Source organism: Pantherophis guttatus, chromosome 8, assembly GCF_059756535.1.
Source record: "Pantherophis guttatus breed Tessera chromosome 8, ASM5975653v1, whole genome shotgun sequence".
Lineage (NCBI taxonomy): Eukaryota > Metazoa > Chordata > Lepidosauria > Squamata > Colubridae > Pantherophis > Pantherophis guttatus.
In genome coordinates, this window is record NC_142070.1 from 29,897,523 (window position 1) to 29,917,240 (window position 19,718).

Here is a 19,718-nt window from a genome sequence, read left to right on the forward strand (position 1 = left end):
ATAACTGTTGTGAAGAATGTTGGAAACCACTTCTTTTATAACTTTTTTCTTTCTTTTCCATTTTTCTTTAACTTTATTCCTTTCTTGCACTTTTTGCTTTTTCTCCAATTTCTTTCTTTTTCTTCTCTTCCATATATCAGTTTGTGTTGATTTCTAACTTCTTGTTTAAAAGTTTTAATTATATGTACATATATCTGTATCCTCCATGTTGGGCCTTCCTAAGTTGAACAAAACCTTCCTCTTCTTTAATAAACTTCTCTTCCAATAGTTTTATCAAACTGATCTGGAGAGGAAACAAAGCAAATGCCATCTGTGTGCATCTAACAAGCCAAGTGATCAAGGTGTAAATGGTCAGGAGAAGCTTTCTTTCCATTTACACCTGATGAGGAGCCATGTTCCACTCCCAAAAGGTGGCATTTACTGTATCTTTGTTTCATTTCTGGAGATCAATTCATAATAAAGGCAGTCAGTGTGTTGTATGCCAGGAATCAATTTTCTAAAAAGCAAGCATTTTTTCCATTGTTTTTTTCTGAAATGGAAAGTTAGTTCAAGTGGCAAAATTTGACTTATCTGAGAAATATCACACACATCAAATCAAAGCCACTAAGTGAGAAGAGTGATGAAGGATTGAGTTTGTTTGAAAAGGAATAGCCAGGGGGAAAACTTCATTTGTTTATTTTTTTTGCAAAGACTAACTAAGAGGCAATGTTTAATTGCAGTTCTTGTTACTCATAGCATTCAAATGCACCAACAAAACAACAATGACTACAGAATTAATTTTAATAAGTTTGCGGTATTAGCTGTAATACTTTAAACAAAAAAATGTGCAACGTTTGGAACTAAGAACATCTCCATTTTATAACACATATCAACTAATTTAATCATAATTAAAGCATGCATATTTTGATTGTATTCACTTAAATGAATATGTGCAATTAGTCAGATTTTTATGTTCTTAGTAATATTTATCATACATAAACACACATCACCTATAAAAGAACAATATCAATAATATCACAATGAACCGACTCTCTACATAACAGCTTTTTTAACACTGCTTGAAGGGCTGATCCAGTTGTACTCTGCCTGCACCAGGACAAAGCTATTTTCTCGTATCTTCCTGAAGTGCATCATCTCTCCACTATCTTGGAGTGCGATAACATTATTATCTGGCTCACTAAAAGAGACTTCAGTCCGCTTATGACAATACTGGGAATGGATGCAGCGGAGGCCAACAGCTAGGACCATGCCAAGGACAGCAGAGCAGCCAAGGAGAACACCAAGCTGAGCTGCTACAAGTCGTGACTCTTTGTGTGACTTTTCTTTTCCCGCTCCAGAAACAGCAGCTTGGGGTTTTATCCTTGTTACTCTTAGGAGTGTGTTCCTAGGAGCCTCCTTCTGATTGTATGTCTCCTGCCCAGATGTGGGAAATTCAGCCTGGGACAGAAAATTTAGTGGAACTTTCGGTGTTATTGGTTCTTCATTTGCTATCTGTCTTGAAACTGCTGATAAACTTCGATAAACACCTCTATGCTCTTCTCTATCCAAATCTTCTGGCATTGAAGAGTCCCAAAACTTGACCAATGGTGAAGTTGTAATGGGAGGTGCAGACTTAGTTACATCTGGAGTCGGTGTCATCAAAGTCTCCTTGAAAGCAAAAACATTAAATGCATATTGGATAAAATATATTACTTTATTTGAAATCTAACAATGGCCTTAATTGAGCATCATGGGAGTAAAGAAAATATCTCATTATAATCTCCAGATAATAATGATTAAGTTACAAGTAGTCCTCAAATTACATCCACAATTGAACCCAAGATTTATGTTGTTAAGTGAGACATTTGTTAAGTCGGTTTTGTTCCATTTTACGACCTTTTTTGCCATAGTTGTTAGTAGAATAACTGCAGTTGATAAGTTAGTAGCCCAGATGTTAAGTGAATCTGGCTTCCCCATTGACTTTGCTTGTCAGAAGGCTGCAAAAGGTGATCATTGAACCTTGGGACACAGCAACGGTCATAAATATGAATGAGTTGCCAAGCATCTGAATTTTGATCACGCAATCATGGGGAAACTACAAAGATCGTAATTGTGAAAAATGGGCATAAGTCACATTTTGCCATGCCTTTGTAACTTTGAATATTCACTAAACAAACTCTTGTAAATTGAGGACTTCCTGTATTACCATTGTTTATCATAAACTCTGATGGGGTCTGAGATAGAATTTTTGAGCCTCTAGTCTTCTCACTATTAATGTAGTTTTAACATAAAGTAGCATCTAGTTTTATCTCATCAAGCTGCTAAGATTATCTATCTTTTCTGTCATGTTGCAAGTTCCTTGCTGACCTGCTTTCTCACTTCTGAAGGAGGCCTTTGTGATAGAATTGAATACTGTGTTTCCCCCAAAATAAGATCGGGTCTTATTTTCTTTTGACCTCCGAAAAAATGGCTAGGGCTTCTTTTCGGGTGGGTCTAATTATTGTCTCACCGCACAGCAGCGGCACTGACAGCCCCGCCCAGCAGGAGCTCACTGCTGGCTCACTTCTTCAGCACCTGCTTGCCATTGCCCCCATTTCACCATCAGAGCCAGAAATGGGTCTGGATTGACACTTGCGATGCCCCCTGGTTTCCGTTTCACCTTTAAATGCCTTTCAGAAAGCCCTCTGCAGCTGATAACAGAGTTCTGGATCAATCTGGGGGTGACACGTGTGAGTGGCAGCAAGCAGCCGCAGAAGAAGTGGGCTGCAGAAGAAGGGGCCACAGAAGAAGGAGAGGCAGGTGGCGGGGTGTGCAAGGTTAGGATAAGTAGGGCAGCTCCACCACCCTCCATCCCCAACCTAGCTTAATTTTTACCTCGCCCCAACCCTTGAACTCCAGGGTGGGTAAGGTCTTAATTAGGACTAATTTTTGGGGTAGGGCTTAATTTGAGTGCATGTGTTCAAAAACAAGATAGGTCTTCTTTTCAGGGTGGGTCTTATTTCAGAGGAAACGCAGTATTTAAGTATGGAAACTCAAGAACACTGTCTTGAAGCCAGCTTTGCTGGCTGGGGAATTCTGGGAGTTGAAGTCCTCCAGGCTTAAAGTTGCCAAGGTTGGAGAGCCTTATTTTAGACTACCCAGGTTAATGAAGAAACTATCTGAGTTACTGTTTCCCTGTGTGACAGATACGGAATCACATTCCAATATATCTGATACCTAGGCTAAAAACAATGCCTTTTAGTTGATCATCTGTGCAATTTTAAAGAAAACTTAGGTATCGGATATATTGGAATGTGATTCCGTATCTGTCACACAGGGAAACAGTAACTCAGATAGTTTCTTCATTAACCTGGGTAGTCTAAAATAAGGGTCTCCAACCTTGGCAACTTTAAGTCTGGAGGACTTCAACTCCCAGAACTCTTTTAGAGTTCTTTTTTGATCAATGATAACAAACATTCTACATAGGACAAATGTCTGACCACTCATTTGTTTAAGTGTTTAAACTAACACTTATTGAGCATGTAAACTGTTGGGAGTTATTGTACGTCACTATATACCAATATATACCATGTAAGCCATTTGAATACATGTTGGTAAGTGTCCATAAATTAACTGTAAATTTGTTTATTTATTTATTTATTTGTTTAAATTTCTATACCGCCCTTCTCCAATATAGGACTCAGGGCGGTGAACAGCCAAAGTAAAAACAAGACATACATACAAAACATACAAAATCTAAAAACTGATTAAAATAATTAAATATTTTGGCTGTAATTAAAACAATTCCAATTTAAAATCAGTTTAAAATTTGACTCAAGCCATCCCAGCTAGTTGAAATAAATGGGTTTTCAGGGCCCGACGAAAAATCCGGAGGTCTGTTATTGTACGTAACTCTGGGGGGAGGTTGTTCCAGAGGGTGGGCGCCACCACAGAGAAGGCTCTCCCCCTGGGGGTCGCCAGCCGACATTGTCTGGCGGACGGCACCCTGAGGAAGCCCACTCTGTGTGAGCGTACTGGCCGGTGGGAGGCTATTGGTGGCAGAAGGCGGTCTCGTAAGTACCCCGGCCCTAAGCCATGGAGCACTTTAAAGGTGGTCACCAACACCTTGAAGCGCACCCGGAAGACCACCGGGAGCCAGTGCAGCTCGCGCAGGAGAGGTGTCACATGGGAGCGCCTCGTCGCCCCCATAATCCCCCGCGCGGCCGCGTTCTGGACCAGCTGGAGCCTCCGGGTGCACCCCAGGGGGATCCCCATGTAGAGAGCGTTGCAGTAGTCCAGGCGGGAAGTGACGAGTGCCTGAGTGACTGTGCGTAGGGAGTCCCAATCTAGAAAGGGGCGCAACTGGCGTATCAGGCGAACCTGATAGAAAGCCCCACTGGCCACAGCCGTCAAATGATCTTCTAAAGACAGCCATGCATCCAGGAGGACGCCCAAGTTACGAGCCCTCTCCGTGGGGGCGAGTGATTCACCCCCAATAGCCAGCGATGGCATCAGCTGGCTATATCGGGACGCCGGAAGCCACAGCCACTCGGTCTTGGAGGGGTTGAGTCGGAGCCTGTTTCTCCCCATCCAGGCCCACACGGCCTCCAGGCACTGGGACATCACTTCAAGGGCATCATTGGGGTGGCCTGGGGTGGAGATGTACAGCTGGGTGTCATCAGCGTACTGATGGAACTCCACCCCGAAGCCACGGATGATCTCACCCAGCGGCTTTACATAAATGTTGAACAGAAGGGGTGAGAGGACCGACCCTTGTGGCACCCCACAAGCAAGGTGCCTCGGGGTCGACCGCTGCCCCCCTGTCAACACAGATTGCGACCGGTCAGAGAGGTAGGAGGAGAACCACCGCAGAACGGTGCCTCCCACCCCCAACCCCGCCAACCGGTGCAACATGATACCATGGTCGATGGTATCAAAAGCCGCTGAGAGGTCTAACAGGACCAGGATAGAGGAGCAACCCCTATCCCGGGCCCTCCAGAGATCATCCACCAATGCGACCAATGCCGTTTCCGTGCTGTGCCCAGGCCGGAAGCCGAACTGGAGCGGGTCTAGATAGACAGCTTCATCCAGGTACCGGGGAAGCTGTTGCGCCACCACACTCTCAACAACCTTCGCAACGAAGCGAAGGTTGGAGACTGGACGATAGTTAGCCAAAACAGCCAGATCCAGAGAGGGTTTCTTGAGGAGGGGCCTCACAACCGCTTCTTTCAAAGCGGCCGGCAGGACCCCCTCACTCAAAGAAGCGTTAACAATCTTCTGGAGCCAGCCTTGTGTCACCTCCCGGGAAGCCAGTACCAACCAGGAGGGACACGGGTCCAATAAACATGTGGTCGCGTTCAGCCGTCCCAGGACCCTGTCCATGTCCTCAGGAGCCACAGGATCGAACTCCCCCCAGATAACGCTCTCAAGACCTGCCTCAGTCATCCCGTCTGGACATACCCAGTCAGAGGCCAACCCTTCCCGAATCTGAGTGATTTTGTCATACAGATACTGCACAAAATCCTCAGCTCGACCCTGCAAGGGGTCATCCCACACTTCCAGATGGAGGAGGGAGCGGGTCACCCTAAACAGGGTGGCCGGGCGATTATCTGATGATGCGATAAGAGCGGCAAAATAGCTAGTTTTCGCCGCTTTTATCGCCACTAGGTAGGTCTTAATATGAGACCTCACCAGTGTTCGGTCAGATTCGGAGCGGCTGGTCCTCCAACTACTCTCCAGACGTCTTTTCCGGCGCTTCATCTCCCTAAGCTCCTCGGAGAACCAAGGAGCTAGGTGAGTTCGGTGCCGGGTCAGAGGCCGCAAAGGCACGACTCGGTCCAAGGCCCCGGCAGCCGCACTATCCCAGGCAGCCACCAGGTCCTCAGCCGAGTCATGAGCCAGAATCTCAGGAAATGGCCCAAGCTCCATCTGGAACCTATCAGGGTCCATCAGGCGCCTGGGGCGGAACCACCTGGTCGGTCCCGCCTCCCTGCGGCAGGGTGCAGCGGTTAGAAAGTCCAGTCGAAGGAGCAAGTGGTCAGTCCATGACAAGGGTTCGATGGCTATATCCCCTATATTAAGGCCACTCAACCACTGACCAGAGACAAAAACTAAGTCCAGAGTGTGTCCCCCTGTGTGAGTGGGGTCATGAATTAACTGAGTAAGGTCCATGGCCGTTATGGAAGCCATGAACTCTCGAGCCACCTCAGACGTTTCACCGATAGATGGCAGGTTGAAATCCCCCATGATGACAAGTCTGGGGGTGTCCACCGCCACCTCGGCTATAACGTTAAGCAGCTCGGGCAGGGCCGTTGCCACGTGGCAGGGAGCCAGGTACGTGACCAACAAGCCCATCTGTACTCCACGACCCCACTTCACAAAGAGGGACTCACATCCGGCTATCTGTGGAACAGTGGTCTCCCTTGGATCCAGACCTTCCTTTATAATAACCGCCACCCCCCCGCCCCTGCCCTGAGCCCTCGGCTGATGAAATGCACGGAAGCCTGGTGGGCATATATCCATGAGGGGGACTCCCCCCTCCTGGCCCAACCAGATCTCCGTAATGCCCGCCAGGTCCGCCTCCCCCTCCTGAATAAGATCGTGAATGAGGGGGGCTTTATTAACAACGGACCTGGCGTTGCATAACATCAGCCGGAGGCTCTGGCCCTGAGAATCTGGACAACCTGGGGAACAAGAAAAGCATTGGGGACCGGAGTGTGCAATCGCTCTAAGATAGCGAGTGCGCATTCCCCGAACATGATATGGTCCCCAGCTTCCGCCATATCTGCCCCTCCCACTCACTGTGTTGATGGAACAGCCCTCTTCAAATCGAACTCCAACCCCCTCCCCGACCTCCGGTTCTATGTCCCTAATGTCGCAGCCCTTCGCTAAGGCTGGTCTTGAACCTGGTGGATTTCCCCCAGAACCCACCCTAATCCCCCCCGAACCCCTTAAAATTTTTGTTAAAAACCCACTAAAAAACCCACTTAAAAAACCCTTCAAACTCTTCTTTGCCACATGCCATCTCTCGGGACTCCAACGCCCGTATCAAGATAGGCCCTCGATAACGAAGAGGGCCAGACCTGCGAGAGGGGGGAATCTCGCAGGGCACGAAGGTCATTCACCGAGTACATCGAACATCAAAGGGAGGTGATAGTCCATGGCCAATAGCCAGGGGCCAATTTGATGTTATCACAGTCAGATGTTTTAATTTATCTCTGTAGTTTTAACTTTCTGATAAATAATTTTGTCATTATACTATGTTTTAAAACCACAACGAAGCTCTGGAAGCACATCTATTGTAAAGTGGGTGGCATGTGAGTTACTGGTAAAACTACTGAAGTCTGGGAGAAAACAGATTTCAATGTATGCAGTTTGATGTTTTTTGCTCAACAGGAGTAAGAATAACAGCACCTCTAAAACAGAATTCTAAATATGTGCCTTATAAGATTGGACTTCTAGCATGGAAAGAATTTATGAGGCTATTATAGAGGTGAAACCAAGGGTGAAATCCAGCAGGTTCTGACAGGTTCTGGAGAACCAGTAGCGGAAATTTTGAGTAGTTTGGAGAACCGGCAAATACAACCTCTGGCTGGCCCCAGATGGAGATTTTGCAATATCCTTCCCCCGGGAGTGGGGGGGGGAATGGGGATTTTGCAGTATATTTCCCCCGGAAGTGGGGAGGGAATGGGGATTTTACAATATCCTTCCCCTGCCATGCCCACCAAGCCACACCCACCAAGTTATGCCCACAGAATCAGTAGTAAAAAAATTTGGATTTCACCACTGGATTAAACTATAGATCTTTTCTAAAAGATGTTATGTCTTAGCTTACTATACACACACCCCACAAACACACATCTCCCCAAAGGCTTACCTGCATGCTTTTCTTACACGTCAGACACAAGAGAGACATGGGAATACTTGAAGCAGTTTCTGTCCTAAAATGTTAAAGAGGAAGTTCCATTTAATTACTTGTAATATTAGTAAATATTTAGAAATTGTACTGCACTGTACTAATATTTACTACAGTTTGAGTTCTGCACTTTTCTTGCTGTCACTATGTATTTCTTATATTATTCATTTTACAAATAGAAAATGCAAGGACGAAAGCTTCCATATCTCATGCTGAATTTTTTGCTTTCGGTCTGCTGAAATGCTGCTTCCTGATTTGAATCTCTATCATTTTCAGAACAGATGTACAGAGTTTTCAAGTAATCAGGATATCTCACAGATGCCAACTTCCAGTTCTCAGTCACAATTTTAACATCCTGTGAACCATTGAGTGAGTAAGATCTTCACACCACATTCACACATCTTTATAAATATAATGTATTACCAACATTTAGAAAGTGAAGTTTTCTAAGGACTCATTTAAGGACATTGCTCCTAGATTAGTACTCCATAATGATTCAACAATAAGATCTAGTCTACACAGTATATGTCAGGGTCCCAACGAAAGAAGACTCCGAGGCGAGAAGTTCCTCAAAGTTCCATTTTATTAGAGATGTCATATTGGCACATCTGGGAAACCCCGAATCTGAAAACTTCCAGGTTTTCCCCACCCAAAAGAAAATCTAAGTCCCTGCCCCAGCACCCACTTGTCCATCACATGGTCCAATAAATGCACCATCCCAACTGGAGATGCCTCCCAGTCACACCACTCCCGGTGCAGGGCAGGATGTCCTTGACTCTCAGAGAAAAGAATGTTATTATGGCTAGATATCTCCCCAACTCCATACAATCCCCCCTCCCAGTTTCCCGCAGCACTAAATGTGGCAGCCCTGAAGATTCAAAGTAAAAGATGGCTTCCAGGACTGACAGTATATTAATGACATCACATTAATTAAATTAAAAACAGGTATGGAAACTTGTGGCCTTATGGATGATACTTGGTAACTGATACTTCAATTCTCAGACACCTCAGCATTTAAATGGCTACTAGCAGTTATGAGATTAATTCTGAAAAATCCTGTCTGAATATGAACTAGAGCAGATAGGAAATTTTAACTTTCCCAATTAGGCAAGTGAAAGAACTTGCATCGTTGGTAGCCGTTCTCTTTTATGAGGTACTGGTGCTCCACTTGGCCATGCCAAGAGGATTTAAAAGTTTAGGATTATAGGAAATATATCATTTCCATTAATGATGTGATTGAATGAAATCTGCTTGTAGTAAATGTCTGTAAGATTGTACACTCAGTACTTTACATTGTAGCCAAGTGTCATTTCTTCAGTGTTGTCACATGAAAAGATATACTTAAATATTTACAAAATGTGAGGGGGTATAGTCAGTGGTGGGATTCAGCCAGTTCGGGCTGGTTCATGCGAACCGGTTGTTAAAATTCTGTGCCGCCCCACCTGCCCCACACACCCCACCCAGTCATTCCTCATCTTGCCCGCTCGCCTGGCATAGCTGCTGCTGCTCTCTGTCTGGCTCCCTCACTTGCCTCGACCACATGGTCTCTGCAGGCCAGCCACCTTGCCTGCCTTCGCTGTCGCAGCTGCATCCCATGCAGTGCTCTCCCCGCAGCCCAGCTGAGTGGCCCTGATCTGCCTGGGTGAACCTGCAAGCAAGACCTGAATCCCAGCCTAGCTGCCTCCCACGTGGCCCAACCAGCTTGCCTGTCTTCCGCCACGGCCTACCATGTGGTGGGCGCAGCCCAGCTCTCTGCCTCTGCCTTCCTTCACCGATCTCTGCTCCGCCTTGCTCACCTAAAGTAGACTCGCCCAGCTGCCTTGGCCAGAAGCTTCAAGGCAGAGGTAAGCACGGCCAGGTGCCCCCTCGGGGAAGCAGGGCTGGGAAGGGTGTTCATCCGTTCTGGCTTGCATGGGGTGGTGGAACAAGGAAGGGTGTGGCTGGGAAGGCTGCCGGTCGTTTTTGCAGCCAAAGCCGGGATGTCTGCAATCCTGCAAGTATATATGAGGTCTTCTGCTTTGAGCAGAAGGTTGAACTATAAGACCTCCAAGGTACCTTCTTCTAGCCTATGATTCTAAAGTCATAGGGAATGACTTTAGGGAATTTGCTTAAATTGTGTGTGTGTGAGAGAGAGGGGGGGGAGGGAGGGAAGGAGGGAAGGAGATATAGATGTGGCTTCTTGGGGGTGCATTTTGGAGAAGTATCAAGAGAAATGCCAAAAGGGCAATCACCTTGGGATTAAATTCCAAATGAAATTGGGTCTTCAGGGTAAGGAGACATGAAGAACTTTCAACTGCAGGTTTCTAAAAATCTTATTAAAATGAATGTTTAGAGGCAGCTCTTTAACTCATTACTCCAGAAGGAGCAAAAGAGAGAGGATCCCAATGAGGGTCTTAGCTATTTAGCTCAGGAATAACAGAATAATAGAGTTGAAAGGGACTTTGGAGGTCTTCTAGTCCAACCCCCTGCTTAGGCAGGAAAACTGAGGATGCCAAAATCTGAGTACAGGGCCTGGGAAAGGTGTCAGAATAACAGAATAACACTTAGAAGGACCTGGGGGGGGGACCCTATATCATTTCAGAGAAATGGCTGTCCAGTCTTCTCTTGAAAATCTCCAGTGTTGGAGCACCCAGAACTTCTGGAGACAAGCAGTTCCACTGTTTAATTGTTCTCACTGTCAGGAAGTTTCTCCTTAGTTTTAGGTTGCTTCTCTCTTTCTTCAGTTTCCATCCATTGCTTCTTGTTTTGCCTTCTGCTTCTTTGGAAAATACATTGCCCCCCTTCTTTGTGGCAGCCCCTTAAAAGCCTGTTGCCTATCACACTCTTGGGCAAAGCATGTGAGCCATTTCCTCCTTTCAGTGGTCCATGAAAGTACATCTATAGTAGGTAGATAATAAAGTCAAAAAAAGGTGAACAACATTTTGATAGAACTATAGATATGTTGAGGCTGGGTGTGACAAGGAATGGCTGGGAGCGGAAGGGCCAGGCGAGGCATCCCTTGATGTGAGTGACATTGAGTTGGCCATGCCCACTCAGTCACATGATCACCCAGAACGCCCACCCACTCACATGACCACCTAGCCACACCCACCCAATTACATGACCACCTAGCCATGCCGATCTAGCCACGCCCACAGAACCTGTTGTTAAATGATCTGAATCCCACCACTAGGTGTACTCACTTCTGTGATATATTGTATATGTCTTTTCAATAAAGGGTTAGGATTAAAGTTAGGGTTAAGGATGCAGTGGCTCAGTGGCTAAGATGCTGAACTTGTCGATCAGAAGGTCGGCAGTTCAGTGGTTTGAATCCCTAGTGCCGCGTAACGGGGTGAGCTTCTGTTACTTGTCCTAACTTCTGCCAACCTAGCAGTTCGAAAGCACGAAAAAGTGCAAGTAGAAAAATAGGGGCCACCTTTGGCGGGAAGGTAACAGCGTTCTGTGCGCCTTTGGCATTTAGTCATGCTGGCCACATGAGCATGGAGACGTCTTCGGACATCGCTGGCTCTTCAGCTTTGAAACGGAGATGAGCACCACCCCCTAGAGTCGGGAACGACTAGCACATATGTGCGAGGGGAACCTTTACCTTTACCTAGCGTTAAGGTTAGCCTAACCCTGATCCTAGTCCTACCCCTACCCCTTTTCATGACTCTCTTTCATTCTTTGCCTAAAGAATTCTTGTCATTCTGCATAATGCCAGTTACTATATACAGTGCCAAGGGAAAGCATGTAGCATATTTAAATAACACAGACTTTGCCTAAAATGTCACACATTCTGTAGATTTCCTAGGCATTCTATACAATACCAGCTTTTCACACATTGCCGTTAACACACACACATACACTTTTAATACCCTCACAGTACCTATTGTTTGTACTGGAAAAATAATCTTGCACTCTGAAATTCAGATCCTGAAGCTGAAGGGACGATTCCAGAGTGAAGCCACCATTTTTCTCTGTTCCATTACTGAGCATTATGTCATGCGAAGTGACCCTGCCTACAAAGGACTCTGAAAGAAAATTTCTAGTGATGCCAACATCAGAGGCCTGTTTTCCATGGGAAGTTGAATCCAAAGCCAAGGTTGCTTCAGTTCGAATCGGGCTGCTGGTGGGGGTAAACATCGCAAATGGAGTTACAATGGTATCAGGAACAGAACTTCCTTGTGGAAGGGAAAACAAAAACAAAACGTTTAAAAATAACTGGAGAGAACAAAATACAAAACATGCTTCTTTGCATAAATCTTTTCCATGTTATACAATTGTCTCATATATTATAAAGTATTGAGATGAATTATATAATTAGACGAACATATTTCTAACCCATTATTTTGTTTCTGAAAGAAGTCAGTCATATGCCTCTTGAGGCATTTACTGTATATGGATAGAGCAGAGATTGTTATTGAATGCCATATTTTCTTTCTTGAGGCAGATCTGCTCTCCCCCTTTGCCTAAAAACTGTTCCTGTCTCTCAAAAGGAAAAAAGTTGTTCTAATGTTTAAAAGATGCAAAGAAAAGGAGAACAAGAGTATTTGGTCCTTTTCTTTTCCTGCTTTTATCAAAAGATTCAAATTAGGGCTCATAAAGTTTATACATAAGAAGATATCACCTCATAATAACAAATAAAATTAGTAAAACTATCTTGGAGAAACTATCTTGCTCATTTATAATCTATTCACTTTACACTAGACTGTTAATTGAATTAGGGCAGTAATTAGAAATTAGTTGACTTGGACATTTTGTTCATGAAAATAAGAATCCACTTTCTGCCTCAATAAATTTAGAATTCAATATGAAAGCTTGTGGCAAATGTATAGTTAAGAGAACTAAAAACAACTAAAAAATAAAACGGGCACTTACAGTCTTTCCTACAAGAAAAAATGTGTGTCAGAGGACAACTTACTTTTTCCTACAGTGAATGTTCCTTTCAGATCAATAAGCTCCTGGAGTAGAGCTGGTTTAATTGTACTGGAGACATCATTATTTTCAGTAATTGTTCTATTCTGTATTTGTTGAGTAACAGTTGACGATGCAATCTTTGCCCAATAAACAAAGTATGACTGAACAACTGATAAACTGTAAAGTATTCGAAGAAAGGCCTTAGTCATTCTCTGCATCAATGAATCATTTAGTAAATAAAAAAGAATTCTCCAAAATCTGCAAGCAGTGTAATTGAAAAACGCATGAAAATATTAGGCATAGAACAAATTTACACTTACAGTATAATATTCATACATCCTATATTCTGCTAATTAGAAACTCATATCAGACATGAATAAATTCTCTTCTAGATTATCCATTTCAAGTAAGTAAACAATCAGAATGTAAAATAACATTTTAAACATTTTCATATTTTTATCCAAAACCTAAAGCATGCTCTATGCCAGGGGTCCCCAACCCCCAGTCCATGGACTGGCACCAGGCCACACCATACCAGTAACCAGGCCGCGCAAACAAGCGAAGCCCCATCCACAGGATGCAGGCAGCACACAAAACTCCTTCTCCAGTCCGCAGAAAAAACTTTCTCCATGAAACCGGTCCCTGGGATTCAAAAGGTTGGGGGAAAATGCTCTATGCCAGAAATCCACATTTTTTTACTACTGGTTCTGTGGGCGTGACTTGGTGGACATGGTGTGGCTTGGTGGGCGTGGCTTGGTGGGGGTGGCAGGGAAAGGATACTGCAAAATCCCCATTCTCTCCCCACTCCAGGGGAACGATACTGCAAAATCTCCATTCCCACCCCACTCCAGGAGAAGGATACTGCAAAATCTCCATTCCCACCCTACTCCAGGAGAAGGATACTGCAAAATCCCCATTCCCTCTCCACTCCTGGGGGATGGATATTGCAAAATCTTCATTCCCCCCCCCCCATTCTGGGGCCAGCCAGAGATGGTATTTGCCAGTTCTCTGAACTGCTCAAAATTTCCACTACCGGTTCTCCAGAACCTGTCAGAACCTGCTGGATTTCACCCCTGCTCTATGCTCTTCTTAGTGAAACCTGCACCAGAACTGATTCTCATTAATTGAATTATTTATTTATTTATTTATTTATTTATTTATTTATTTATTTATTTAGTCAAATTTATATGCCGCCCTTCTCCCGAAGGACTCGGGGCGGCTCACAAAGGATTAAAATCGTAGAACAGTAAAAATAAATTTAGATTAATTAAAAATACAACAATTAAAACCCATATTAAAACCAAACTAAAAACTATTATTAGAATACTTATTATTAGAATTATAAGAATACTATTCTTATAGGAGGAATTATTAGAATACTTCCTCAGGAGGCGATGTCATACTTAGCAAGCAAATACTTACAAGAATCTGATGTCTCCAATAGGCTGATCTGGTGCTTTCCACACAAAAGACAAGTTTCTCTTAAGTGATTTATCTGAATGGGTAACAGTGTCACCATCTTCAAAACAAGTCAGCAATTTGGAGCCAGGAGGAATGTATACAAATGTGCCAGCTAGTTGGTCATTCAGAACCCTGCGAGCTTGAAGCATGAAGCCCATAAAATCACGTGAACTCCTGATTGTAACTGGAGGGTAAAAAAAAAAAAGATTGTGATGCAAAAACATTTATATGACTGTAGATGTGGGCAGGGGTGAAATGTTCCCGGTTCGGACCGGATTGTCCGATCCGGTAGCGATGGAGGCGGGTGGTTCTGAGAATCAGTAGCAAAAATCCCTGCCCTCCCCCCATTGCCCAGCTGAGCAGCCGCGCAATCATCAGATATTTTTTTTATTTTAAAAGCATTTTTTGTACAACCTCGTTGGCCGAAAAAATGCTTCTAAAAGTTAAAAAAAAAAGCCTCTGATGATTGCGTGGCTCAGCTGGGATCATCAGAGACTTTTAAAAGCATTTTTTCTACAACCTCTTTGGCCAAAGAGGTTATAGAAAAAATGTTTTTAAAAGGAAAAAAAAGCCTCTGCTGATCAGGCAAGTCAGCTGGGATCGTCAGAGGCTTTAAAAGCATTTTTTTTACAACCTCTTCAGCCGAAGAGGTTGTAGAAAAAATGGTTTTAAAAGTTAAAAAAAAAAAAAAGTTGGCCACGGCCACTCAGTCATATTACCCCCCCACCAAGCCATGCCCCCAGAACCGGTAGTAACAAATTGTACATTTCACCATTGGATGTGGGGCTGAAGAGAAGAGGTTTTCTGAGATGAAGTCCACCTACAACAATTTATTATAGAGGTTATGTTTATACTAGAATTCACTCGTTTCACATTTCAGATGTGCTTCTGCTCACAACCATGTTTTCTGGAAGGAACTGAGCATAAGTATGACTGACAAGCAGGAAATAATTTCATTCCAAACTCTTACTTTTTTGAAAGCCTCTGATACAATTTGTCAGAAGATATATAAAACCCACAAGCAACTTGAACGATGCCCTTGAAGTGATGTCCCGGTGCCTGGAGGCCGTACGGATCTGGATGGGGAGGAACAGGCTCAGGCTCAACCCATCCAAGACTGAGTCGCTGTGGTTTCCGACGTCCCGATATAGTCAGTTGACGCCATCACTGACTATTGGGGGCGAATCATTGGCCCCCACGGAGAGGGCTCACAACTTGGGCGTCCTCCTGGATTCACGGCTGTCTTTAGAAGAGCACCTGACGGCCGTGACCGGGAGGATTTTTTATCAGGTTCGCCTGATTCGCCAGTTGCGTCCCTTTCTGGATCGGGACTCGTTACGCACGGTCACTCATGCCCTCATCACCTCCCGCCTGGATTATTGTAATGCTCTCTACATGGGGCTCCCCTTGAGGAGCACCCAGAGGCTCCAACTGGCGCAGAGTGTGGCCGCGCGGGTGGTAATGGGAGCGTCATGGCGCTCCCATGTGACACCTCTCCTGCGCGAGCTGCACTGGCTCCCGGTGGTCTTCCGGGTGCGCTTCAAGGTTTTGGTTACCACCTTTAAAGCGCTCCATGGCTTAGGACCTGGTTATCTACGGGACCGCCTACTACCACCAATAGCCTCCCACCGGCCAGTACGCTCTCATAGAGAGGGACTCCTCCGGGTGCCATCAGCCAAACAGTGTCAGCTGGCGGCCCCTAATGGGAGAGCCTTCTCTGTGGGGGCACCTACCGTCTGGAATGAGCTCCCCCCAGAGATACAGAGGATCCCGGATCTGCGCACCTTCTGCCACGCTGTGAAGACCTTTTTATTCCATCAAGCGGGCTTGGCCTAATCTCCTCCCTCTTTTAATATGTAAATTTTAATCTGTTTTTAAATTATTGGGGTGTTTTAATCTGTCTGGGCCAAAATGATTTAATTTGATTTTATCTGGTTTTTAAATTTTGTGTATTTATATATTTTATTGCTTGGCTGTTCACTGTCCTGAGTCCTTCGGGAGTAGGGCGGTATACAAATCAAATAAACTAAACTAAACTAACTAAACTTGGCAATCTTTTAGAAGTTCTACTAAAGTAGAACATTAGTCCTATGGCTTGGAAAAAGAGGTTGCTATTATGCGTGCCAGAGCTACAGTGAGCACATTTTTCCTATATATTTTTCAACCATTCTCATCAATTTGTTGGGAAAAAAATAAAATTTCTTTTTTCTCAAAGCAGATGAGAAGCTGCATGGTGTATAATATTCTGGCGTATTCTTAGTGACATAGTGGCTACAGAGTCTGTTTGTGAGAGTTTCCTGTCTTTTATCGTACAATCCTCTTTTCAAATGTTTGCAGCTTTCTTGGCTTCTTACCTTCAATTAAGTCCCAAGTGAGGGAATTTCACCTATGGAGTTTCCCATATGGGGACATGTAGGCATTCAGAGCAAGAAATAGAGGGGCAACAAGACAATAACAGTAGCAGTATTTTCTGGTTAGTGCAAAAGTCCATCCAGAGAAATGGGAAAGCACTTTCCAATCTTCTCAAAAGTGAAGTAGCAAAACAAAATCCACTTTTAGAGAGAAAATAACATTTTCAAGAAATTATAAAATAGGTTGCAGCCCAATATTGCACCTTTATTTCCTATAATTCTCCCTTCACTATAACCCCTCTTCCTTAAAAAGATGCAAATTTTAGGCCCGTTCAGTCATTCCACATTTAACATGTAACTAATAGAGATAAACTAGAATAGTGTCTATACTACTAATCACATCACCAATTCTTGATCTTTATTTCTTTTCCCCATCATATTTTTTGGAGCAAGATCTTTTGAAAATGCAAAAGATAAACAATAGGAAAAAAAACTATGAAATATTAAAGACAATTAATGACAGCAAAAACCCTGAACAGCACTAAGAAAAGATGTCAGGAAGGGAATATGGAAGGGATATACAAGACAATAATTTTGATAGTGATGAACATTCCTCCTATCTCAGACATTGGGATTTGAGCTGCCTTTTATGAGAAGGAATGCCTATAAGATACAGTAGGGTTGTGGGTAAGGGTTCATGAGGCAAAATTCCACCTTTTGTTCCCCACATTGGAAGGGACTAACTAGGACTTTTCCTTTGGTAAGCTAAAAGCAGAAAAGCATCCTTGGGTCATAGAGGAGACTATTGGGTCTGAACCTCAAGTTATGGCTTCTGGCACATAACTTAAATCACAGTTTCTCTTTTGAATATTATAATCCCTTGTAAACAATGAATGCATATGAACTGGGAGCTTCAAAACTTTATTTATCCAAAAGCTTTATCTATTCAATAAACCTAACAGCACAATACACCTATAATACAGACCAGCAAAATGATTAAAATGTTGGACCAGGAGTGGGGAGACCCAAGTTCAAGCCTATCCTTAACCATAGAAATGTAGGGGAATTTAAATGTCATTTTCTCTCAATCCAGGTCTGTTCTTGGAACTGAAATAAATGGAGTTTCATATTATTTGTCTTGAGGACCTGGTATAAAGGTATCATATATTAAATAAATTATTTTTATTGATACTGTTTTATGGAGTTTTGTGTTGGGTGATTTGGGCAGTAAACTTAATTAGCCAATGAAGGCAAGAGACAATACCTGTAATAGAAATTCTCCACCTTCTTATTCTAAGCCCTCCTAGCTCTCTTAAGCATGCCTTATCTGTTGCTCTGATAGAGAACTTTTTTGAAATATTAGAAATTCCACAGCAGAAGGTGAAGTCATGTCCTTTGATGAGGAAAGTAGGAAATAGTAAGCAGTAGTAATTCATAATTTCTTTGCAAAAATACTGATGCTTTCTTTTCAACTGTGTCCGATGTATGGACCTAGTACTACTTAAATTCACAAAAATAACATTCTTAGAAGTTCTGTTTACATGGAAACAATTCTGTCTGAAACTGCACCCTAGAAACCTAATACAAATAAATCATCACATGTATTCTAGGAGCAGATGTCTTCTCTGCAGCATTTTATCATCCCAACATAGCTGAGTGCATCTCATTGTGAGAAGCATAAAAAGCACATTTTTCTAAAGTTACTCCAACTACTTCAGAGGTAACTAATGTCTTCTTCCTGTTAGCCTTTTTTAAACAAATCTTCCTGTTTACAAGTTAATTCTGTCTTCCTGCCTTAGGAAACCAAGAGGGATGTTGAAAAATGAAGGCCGTTCTCCACAGCAAAATTCCCCAAACAAAGCAAAAACCAAAGTCCCACAAGTATGGGCAAACCACCAAGAAGCATATCAAAGGCACTGTGTACAGGAAAGTTGGGCGACTTCTTCTCTGACCTTAATTTGGCTTGCCTGTCTTCTTTTTCCAGAGTACCAGAGAGGACGGCTGGAAAAGTGATGATGATACAGAACTTAGCAGGACTACATTTTCACCTTCTGGGGGCAGTTTGCGACTTTGCAGGCTTTTTTATTTTAGTCAAAATAGGTCTGAGAGATTTCACACATTTCAAGACAGAAAAATAAATGCCCCCTTCCCATTACCATTTCGGCAGTGTGATTCTCAGAATTGTGGATCAGGGTGCAAAAATGGACTGTGATCAGAGGTGGGTTTCAGCAGGTTCTGACCAGTTCTGGAGAACCGGTAGCGGAAATTTTGAGTAGTTCAGAGAACCGGTAGTAAAAATTCTGACTGGCCCTGCCCCCATCTATTCTCTGCCTCCTAAGTCCCAGCTGATCGGGAGGAAATGGGGATTTTGAAGTAACCTTCTCCTGGATTGGGGAGGGAATGGTGATTTTACAGTATCCTTCCCCTGCCACGCTCACCAAGACACGCCCACCAAGCCATGCCACACCCACAGAACCGGTAGTAAAAAATTTTGAAACCCACCACTGATTGTGATCATGTGTCCCTCCCCAAATCATGGCTTATTGCGAACACCTGTTGATAGCCTTGCACTTAGCTGCTATCTACAGCCTTCTAATTATCCTTGAGAATCCTGTAACCAGGTGCTATTTCTTACCTGGTACCTTGTCACCTGGAGAAAAGGAAGTGTTGGTGTGGATAGTGATGTAATTATTCTGAGGGTTCTGAAGGTGAGCTCGGATATGTTTGGGTCTCATGTCAGAACAGGCAGAAAGGCTGGCCCCATGGGAAAAGGCATCCGTGTATGAAACCAAGTACAGGATTGTAAATGCCCAGACAACAAGAAAGGACCATGCTTTCATCTTGCCCTCTGACTGAAAAAAGAAAAAGAAAAAATACACTTGACAAGAATTTTTTTTATCTTTATATAAAAGATAGACAACCCGAATGAAGTTATTAGTAACATCTTTGAAATCCAGATATAACCGAAGCTTCAGCTTTGAAAAGCTTTACACAGCTAGCAGCAGTGGTGGGTTGACCCCGGTTTGAACCGGTTCGCAAGAACCGGTAGTAAAACTGGCGGGAGGCTCCGCCCACTGACCCGGACGTCATCTTAGGTGATCTGCGCATGCGCAGAAGAGCATGCAGGCATGATACGA

At 43.8% G+C, this 19,718-nt stretch overlaps 1 protein-coding gene across 1 annotated transcript; it reads right to left on the reverse strand.

The window, feature by feature from the left end:
- Nucleotides 1–778: 778 nt before the first annotated feature.
- On the reverse strand, nt 779–19,445 carry REELD1 (reeler domain containing 1). The gene is made up of 6 exons (XM_034401340.3): nt 19,217–19,445; nt 14,192–14,414; nt 12,774–12,946; nt 11,739–12,033; nt 7,835–7,898; nt 779–1,647 (listed from the first exon to the last, which is right to left on the reverse strand). The coding sequence occupies exons 1-6, from the start codon at nt 19,419–19,421 to the stop codon at nt 1,033–1,035; spliced, it is 1,575 nt and encodes a 524-aa protein (XP_034257231.2). The 5' UTR covers nt 19,422–19,445; the 3' UTR covers nt 779–1,032.
- Nucleotides 19,446–19,718: the final 273 nt, after the last annotated feature.

What these genes read in the sequence shown, in the direction of transcription:
- REELD1 (XM_034401340.3), bottom strand. Translation starts at nt 19,421, where the DNA reads ATGAAAGCATGGTCCTTTCTTGTTGTCTGGGCATTTACAATCCTGTAC. An exon ending in TCCAGGTGACAAGGTACCAG is followed by an intron (nt 14,415 to 19,216) that starts GTAAGAAATAGC and finishes TTTACCCTCCAG; the next exon opens with TTACAATCAGGAGTTCACGT. An exon ending in AACATTCACTGTAGGAAAAA is followed by an intron (nt 12,034 to 12,773) that starts GTAAGTTGTCCT and finishes CCCTTCCACAAG; the next exon opens with GAAGTTCTGTTCCTGATACC.